The sequence below is a fragment of the Molossus molossus genome, unplaced genomic scaffold (genome assembly GCF_014108415.1).
Source record: "Molossus molossus isolate mMolMol1 unplaced genomic scaffold, mMolMol1.p scaffold_m16_p_3, whole genome shotgun sequence".
NCBI lineage: Eukaryota > Metazoa > Chordata > Mammalia > Chiroptera > Molossidae > Molossus > Molossus molossus.
In genome coordinates this window covers 47559843-47568333 of record NW_023425366.1, presented here as the reverse complement: position 1 = coordinate 47568333, position 8491 = coordinate 47559843, and the positions used below count along the sequence as shown (strand labels likewise).

General features: G+C 43.3%; 1 protein-coding gene across 1 annotated transcript; it reads right to left on the bottom strand.

The window, feature by feature from the left end:
- Window positions 1-2087: 2087 nt before the first annotated feature.
- On the bottom strand, window positions 2088-4100 carry CARTPT (CART prepropeptide). The gene is made up of 3 exons (XM_036280443.1): window positions 3918-4100; window positions 3408-3491; window positions 2088-2596 (listed from the first exon to the last, which is right to left on the bottom strand). The coding sequence occupies exons 1-3, from the start codon at window positions 4074-4076 to the stop codon at window positions 2489-2491; spliced, it is 351 nt and encodes a 116-aa protein (XP_036136336.1). The 5' UTR covers window positions 4077-4100; the 3' UTR covers window positions 2088-2488.
- Between the last annotated feature and the right edge of the window lie 4391 nt (window positions 4101-8491).

Below are 8491 nucleotides of genomic sequence, written 5' to 3'. Positions count from 1 at the left end.
GACCACTGCTCTGGTTATGTCATTCCTATGCCATATAATATCCCCCAGACCTTTAGATGTAGCTGCTTGTCACCTCTCAGACCCCTGATCTTTCAGCCAGTTTTAGAAGGTCTGTGGGGCTCACACAAGGGAAACTACTTTTACCATTAAAATTTTCTTAGTCCTTAACATTCTTGTCTTCTGCCACAGGGACCTTCAGTCATTAAATACACTAAGGCATTCTAATTGAAGAAAAGCTCTAATATTGATAAAATGAGAAGGCAACGTTACTTCTAACAAGCCACTTAAGATTAAATGCTGCCATCGTTAGTGTAGAACATCATTAGCAACATAAACTTAATATCTGGGACCCTAGACAACATTTTTGGAAAAAGTCTTTTTATACCCAGGCCACAGATCCCTGTAAGTCCATACACTTTGGTCATATCAAACAAGAAAGAAGAGATGTGCAGTAGGAGCAGGAGCAGGGGGACTTATCAGGGGGTTTAAGGCAGATTTCTTGCTCCTTTCTTTGACCTACAGATTCCTCCAGCATCTCTGCTTTCAGAGAAACATTCCAGGCTGAGCAGTATCCTTGAGGGTATTGCCTGTGCACTAATGTGAGTGGGAACGTCAAGAGAGTCAAGCAAAAGGTTAGGATTTTAACTGAAATGCCTTTTGGAGAAGTAGCAGACTGTGAAACTATAAATAACTCTTTGCAGTTTTTAAAGATTAACACATTTTAATCACAACTAAGCCTGTCATTGAGAAATTCAAATGAAATGTAACCCCCCAAAATACATTCATACCCCCAGTGAGCTCATTTCTATTAAAGAAAGAAGTATTTTCTGGGGAACTTGGGAGTCCAAACAGCCTGTCCAAATGCTTGGAGAGATGTGGAGGAGAAGACAACTCTTTGGAGTCTGAGCAATTAGAGTTGAAATTGTGATTTAGGACTGTATGACTTGAGCATGTTCCATTATCTCTGTTGGCCTCTGTTTCCTCCTCTGAAGAGTGGTAATACTATCTCTCTTTCAAGGTTAATAAAGGAATTAGCCATGCCACTAGTAACAAGAAGAACATACAACAGCAACTGTGTATGAGAATATTTTCTTTAAGCACACTCTATCTCCCCATGAGCCAGTGGAAAGACTTTCTTGGTAACTTTACTATTATGCAGGTGTCTCTTGAGTTTGCTTTAGGAAACTGTAAGAATCTGTTCCTCTCATGATGCTGCTTCTTAAATGTTACTTAGTCTAATTTACACTCTCAAAAATGTGACCTCAGAGAAGTGCTCGGAAATACTTAAAGGCTACTTTACATTTAAAATGTTTATATTTCTTGAGTTGAATCTGCTCCCATAAATTTTCATTTGTTCCCCTCAAAACTATTTACTAGAACGACTATTTTTCCTTTGAACAGAAAGTTTTCCCAAGATTGTGTATTTATCAGTGGGAATGACTGGATCTCACACTTTTAGACCTGATATAGCTATTGCCCTTCCTTTTGACAAACAACTCCCATAGAGTCCATTTAGCAATATATATTTTGTAATAACAGAGTAGACAAGAGTCCTAATTTTTCAAATTGTTTTTAATGTGGCTAAAGCACAAAATCATTTATCTTTTATTGTTCTCACTGTTCAAATTAAGGGAGCTAACTAAATATTTTAATAAATAAAATCATATCAGCTCAACTCCAACCATCTCCAACTCATCTCACACACACACACACACACACACACACACACACAGCAACACTACAATCAAAGGAAAATAGAGTGTATAAAAGCTTGTGTGACAAACTCATAATTAATGACCAAGCCTTCATATCAACACCATACAAGCAAACAAGACATTATCCTTCACAAAGCAACATCTGATAGGTTCTTTTATTTGAAAACAGCGGGAAAAGAGCCCCTTTGCCCTCAGAAGGAAATGCAAACTTTGTTGCAAACTCCTTGGAGTCAAGGTGCTGTTCTCCCAATAGGTTGCTATTTTTTAAATATTTCTCTTTGAAAACAACTGCATGATTAATCCCACCATTGCTATTTAAATTACTTATGTAGAAATAACAATGCACTATGAGCAATTATTTAAAACGCTTTATTATGTATAATTTGTACATGCTTCAATTTGTGATGTTTGGAGCGATTTATTGTCCAGGTTGTGACATCATCTCCCAACATTAACTACATCTAATTTTTATCCTGCCATGCCACATAGGAAAATACAATCTTCAAAACAAAGTTCCCCTACTTTACACAAGAATGTGTCAAATAAAATAAGGAAAGAATACTTTTGCGTGTATCAATACCATATAAGCATACAAGACATCCTTCACAAAGTAACACCTAATGTGTTCTTTTATTTGAAAACAGCAGGAAAAGAGCCCCGTCGCCCTCAGAAGGAAATGCAAACTTTGTTGCTAAGGTCCAACTCCAGGGATGAAGGCTTGGTCCTCCCGGGGAAGTAGGGGCGGTGGGGACTGATGCAGGAGGTCGGATGCCTCATAAGCACTTCAGGAGGAAGGAATTGCAGGAGGTTCCTCGGGGACAGTCGCACAGCTTCCCGATCCTCGCTCCTTTTCGAACTGCGCACTGCTCGCCAGCATCACACTGCAAGCAACACAGCATGTGGTCGTCGGCACGTGCAAACCCAGGCACCCAAAGGGCGCATCTCCCCATCAACACAATTTCTGCCTCATGAGAGATGGATGGACCCTATCATCAACACCTGAGGTCTAAGTATAGTCAGGCCTAAAATGGAAGAGAGCTTTGTGCTTATACTTTCAGTGAGAGAACATAAAAAGAAATTTAAATTATTGAGCCCTTCCTACTTTCTTCCACCTTTGGTGGTGGGGAGGGGAGCGGGGGGATTACATTTCCTGGACCCTTTCATTGCTCATCCAAATGAAACAATATCAACAATAGAATTATATTTTCTCACAACCCCTGTTCCCTGCTTTCTGCCCCCTCATCCCCAGAAGGAAGGTGTGTGTGTGTGTGTGTGTGTGTGTGTGTGTGTGTGTGTCTTCTTCATGGAAGGTGACAGCCTTGGTTAAGAATTTTGACCCTAGAACTTAAATCAAAAACTGACAGTGCTTCAGAAGGGCAGGAGGAAAATTGGAGGAACAAGAACAAATTCTTCGTGAGCAAAATAAAAGCTCATATTCAGGAAATGCTTTTTTCCACGCAGACCCAAGAGCTGGTTCCTGGCACATGCTGTTCACTCCTCTGAAATGGCTGGTCTACCCTCTGCCCTTAGAGACCAAGGGCAGTGGAAACAAAGGGGGGGGGGGGGCACATAATTCTGCAAACCCATTTCCTGAATGATTTAGCCATATCCTAGGGAGAAGGCGTGTATAAGACTGAAGGTGGTATATTTCCTCTTGGAAAAACACGGGAAGGGGTAACTCCAAAGCCTTACCATGGGGACTTGCCCGTACTTCTTCTCATAGATAGGAATACGTTTACTCTTGAGCTTCTTCAGGACTTCCTGCAGCGCTTCGATCTGCAACATACCGCCCCCCCAAACCCGAAGTTGCCGCCTTGGCTGCGAGCCCAGCCCAGGTGCCCACTTTCAGCCCTAGCGATGCGTCCTAGAACCACGCACGCTTTGCCCTAGGTCTCCGCGGACAAAAAGGTTGCTCGAGGGGTGGAAACTTAGCGAGCGCTGTCCCAGGTACTGGCAGCATGTCCCGGGGCCTCGGCGGCTCTGTCGCTCGCTCTAAGGAGCGGGGACAAGAGGTTCGCTCTAGAGACTGCCGGGAGCCCGTGGGCTCGAGACAGTCTTCGGATTACAGCGGGAGCCCGGACTGTTCGCTCATCTCCCCGCGTCCTGACTCTGGGAATGGGGTTGGGGAGGAGGGAAGAGAGAAGGTTAAAGGAAAGGACCGCGCGGCAGCCCAGGGGAGTCTGGGGCATGGGGGATACCGACCAGCTCCTTCTCATGGGAGGCGTCCTCCACGGTGGAGTAGATGTCCAGGGCTCGGGGCTGGAGCTCGGCGTCCTCCTGGGCATGGGCGCCCAGCAGAGGGAGCAGCAACAGCAGGGCGGCACCCAGGAGGGGCAGCAGGCGAAAGCGGGTGCTCTCCATGGTGCTGAAGCTCGGAGCTGCTGAGGCGCCCTGCGCTCCCACCTTTTATACTTAGCCAGATCCCGGGTGCAGGGAAGAGGGAGGGGGCAAGGAAGTGGGGGTTGTGGAGGAGGGTCTGGGTCAACCGTCTGTAGGCAGCGATCCGCCGCCGCTTGACGTCAATGCCCGCCAGGCTCCAGGCGCCCCGGAACGAGGCTGTGCTCATAGACGGGCAAGAGCGTGGAGACCAGGGACCCTGCGCCCTCAAATGCTGTCAGCCCCGCGGTAAGGGACGCTCCCCGAGGGGATTGAGCTGAAGTCGAGGAGCGAGAGGTGAGGGATGAGGAGCAAGAGGGGGCTAGGAAATGGAAAATGCCTTTGAGGCAAGGCACAGACAAAAGAGTCCCTCCCCGTCTCCTAGCAGGGGTGCAGGCAACCCAGTCCCCCTCACCAGTCCTGCCTTGACTCTCACCCCAGCTACATATGTGGCAGCAAGAAGGGGGTGCTGCTCCCAGGCAGGCATATTCACTGAGCACCTTAGCACCTTACCAGGCACGCTGTGGGATAGGAGAGGCAAACCTAGTGCATAGAAGAAACAGGAATAGATTGTAGCCTTCCCAGGATGGTTCCCACGATGGAATCTGTATAGTAACAAAGAGAAAAAAGGGGAGACAGACTAGGAGATTCAGGGTGGTGTGGAGAGTGCAGAGAGCCAGGCTCTGGTTCTAGTTCTGGCTCCACCACTTACAAACTATGTGACTTTGGGCAAAAGAAGGTGCCTGTCTGAGCCTCACTTTTCTCTTTTGTAAAACTGGATTAAAAAGATGTACCTCACAAAGTTATCTGGAGGGTGGAGTGAAAGAAGGTATGTAAAACCCCTGACCCTTAGCACTAAGGTCCCCTACCTCTCCCCTTGAACTTTGAGGTTGCCCAGGTACGTGGCTGTGTACAGCATGTCAGCTTTTCCTTAGGACAAACTCAATCATCCTCAGAAGCCCTCCAACCCACTACACAGTTCTGATATCCAAAAAGAATAAAGTAAAGGAGTAGAAAAATGCAGCTTCCTGGTTATGGAAATAGCTCCAGCATCAGAAATCGGTGGTAAGCCAGGTCCTCAGTGATTTGTGAAGACACTATTTTTTAAAAGGCTTGTGTCCTTACAGCCTGAATACAAATGAAAGTTTCTGTAGGGGAAATGATGTTTTCCCACTTAGACCTAGAGACTTATCCCACCTGGCTCCTTTCACCACACCCTCTTTCTCTCAAACTGATCCTTAGTTCATCCATTCCTCTCCATCCCCATTACTAACATCCCAGTCCTGGAAAGCTGGTCCAATCTACTTCTTGCCTTCTCCCAACCCCATATCCTCTTGCCTTCCTCTATTCCACAATTCACCACAAGCCAGAATATTTTCCCCCTTAAAATACACTAATGGCTTTGCGTATTACTTAGTACTGAATCTAACTTCCTTATCCTGACTTACAAAGTACTGAATGATTTGCCCAGTCTCAAGTCCTGTCACTGCCCCAGGCCCCTCCAGTTCATCCTCACTCGTCTTCCTTTTGGTCCTCTAACAAGCCAAGCTCATTTCCATTTTTCGGTCTTTGCACTTACCTGGAAAGGTCTTCCTGCATCTCCAAATGGATGACTGCCTTTGTCATTTAAATCTCAGTTTAACCAATCTTGACCACCCGATCCAAAGCATACACCAATTTATCCTCCCACATATTTATTGTTTAGTAGATGATGTGGGTCACTGAGATAGTTAATACTTAATATGTATCTGGATATTTCATTTATCAAGTAGTTAACTGTTAATCAAATGTACTGTTAATCAAGAAGTAGTATCTCTTCTGATGAACTGCACATGTATTAACAGCATCAAAATATTTTCTTTTGGATAAATGGAACTTGCAAATTTATCTAACATGCTCTCCAGCTCTGCCTTTAACACATATCTTTTGCTTCTACACAACAAAACTTCAGTGGCAGCACATTTTACTTTTTAAACCTTATAGAGACATATTGCCACTCATTGCAAAAATAATGCCCAGTGATCTTAAAAACATTCTCAGCTTCAGAAGAAAAATAGCCCCAAATAAGATTCTAGCCCATCCTCCTGCAAAGATGGAGTATTATCAATGTAATACTTTCTCTCAAATTTTGTTCTACCCAGACACAAGTAACAGCTTTCCCTTTGTGCCACTTCTGTTGAAAATACAGGACAGCATGGGCCTTCTGGGTTATCATACTGCTCAAACACCAGACTACCTTGTTAACCATTAACCCCTTTCAATACCCAGACCAAGTCTTGTTCAACAGTAAAACTTTCTGTTTAACTGACTTCTTAAATATTTGTATTTAAGATTGATTCTCTTACGCTCACTGTGCTTTTCTCCAAGTTAAACATCACTTTGTTCTCTTTGGTACACACTTATGATCTCCTACGTGGCACTCTTCATTTCCACATTGTCTGCTTTCCACCTTCCTTGCCTCCAGAAGAGGGATTAATTTCCACTTACATTCATTTTCTGTTTACCAATTTTCAATCCATAGCCTTCCAAAAGAACTGGTGGTCACTGTGTTCTCACTAAACATCTTTATCACCATCTGGAAGAAAATAATCTTCAGGTAAAAGACACTTGGTGTTTATGCTCAATTGGGAGGGGGTGTTGGAAACGTGGTAGTAAAGAATGCCTGCTTTACAGACAGTGTCTGAAGGATCTCTTCATTATTTTAAGCTTCAGTTAAAAGGCTTTCAATTTCAAGTTTTTCAATTTTAAAACATCTGAATGCTCAATATATTTACAGCACTGCTAAGCCTTGAGGACTGCTGAGATCATCAAGGCACAGCTCTATCCATGATCTTTGCACCTGGTCAGGTCCACAAATACCTATAATACAACAGCTCGGGGAGGTGAGGGTCCTAATAGAGAAAGGGAAAGCCCAGAGAAGTCAGAAAGTAACTCCCTCTCAAGAGGGGAAGCGTCATGAAAAACTGGCATATGAGTTGTTGGGTCTTAGAGGGTGGGTAGAATTCCAACAATAACAAACATTCTGCTCTGGGGCCTTGGGCACAAGTAAGTACTTTAAGGGAAGTCACAGTGGCAGGGACATCTGGCAGAACACTGAGTGGTCTGGGGAGCTGTAGAACAGGGTACATGCAGAATGTGAGCAGTGGAGACACACAATGGGAAACACTACAAAGGAATAGTAGAACAGAAAAAAAAAAATCCAGAGCAGTAGATAGCTCCAAATTCTAATCCAATTGATGAGTAAGGATGTAGGTGAACACAAAGAACTCCATTTTTCAAATACTAATACTAAAAGAAAGCCTTTTAAATTGAATTTATTGGGGGGGGGCACTAGTTAATAAAATTGTATAGCTTTCAGGTGTACAATTCTATAATATACCATCTATATACTGTATTGTGTGTTCATCACCCCAAGTCATGTCTCCTTCCATCGCCATTTATCCCCCTTCATCCTCTTCTACCTCCCTCCACCCCCTTTCCCTCTGATAATCACCGTACTGTTGTCTGTCTATGAGTTTTTCTTTTCTTTCACTTAATCTCTTCACATTTTTCCACTCAGCCCACTAACCCCTTTTCCCCTCTGACAGCTGTCACTGTTCCCTATATCTATGAGTCTGTTTATATTTTGTTTTAGTTTATTAGATTCCATATATATAAGTGAAATCACATGGTACTTGTCTTTCTCTGAGTGGCTTATTTCACTTAGCATAATACTCTCCAGGTCCATCCATGCTGTCTCAAAGGGTAAGATTTCTTTCTTTTTTATGGCCAAGTAGTATTCTATTGTGTAAATGTACCACAGTGTTTTTATCTACTCATCTACTGATGGGCACTTGGGCTGCTTCCAGATCTTGGCTATTGCAAATAATGCTGCAATAAACATAGGGATATATATATTCTTTTGAATTAGTGTTCTGGGTTTCTTCAGACAAATTCCCAGAATTGGAATCACTCATCATAAGGCAGTTCCATTTTTAATTTTTTGAGGAAACTCCATACTGTTTTCCAGAGTGGCTGCACCAGTCTGCATTCCCACCAATAGTGCATAACAGGTTCCTTTTCTCCAGATCCTTAACACTTGTTGATTAATTGATGATAGTCACTCTAACAGGTGTGAGATGATAAACTCATTGTGGTTTTAATTTGCATTTCTTGGATGATTAGTAACATTGAGCATCTTTTCATATGTGTATTGGCCATCTGTATGTCCTCTTTGGAAAAGTGTCTATTCAGGTCCTTTGCTCATTTTTTAATTGGATTGCTTGTTTTATAAAATTTTTAACCCCTTTTCAGCTGTATCACTGGTGAATATGTTCTTCCATTCAGTGAGTTGTCTTTTCATCTTGTTGATGGTTTCCCTTGCCATGCAAAAACTTTCGAGTTTGATATAGTTCCATTTG

Excerpts from the sequence above, each read along its gene's own strand:
- CARTPT (XM_036280443.1), bottom strand. The coding sequence starts at position 4,076 with ATGGAGAGCACCCGCTTTCGCCTGCTGCCCCTCCTGGGTGCCGCCCTG. Across the intron at positions 3,492-3,917 it reads CCTCCCATGAGAAGGAGCTG|ATCGAAGCGCTGCAGGAAGT; the intron begins GTCGGTATCCCC and ends GGTATGTTGCAG. Across the intron at positions 2,597-3,407 it reads AGTACGGGCAAGTCCCCATG|TGTGATGCTGGCGAGCAGTG; the intron begins GTAAGGCTTTGG and ends TGTTGCTTGCAG.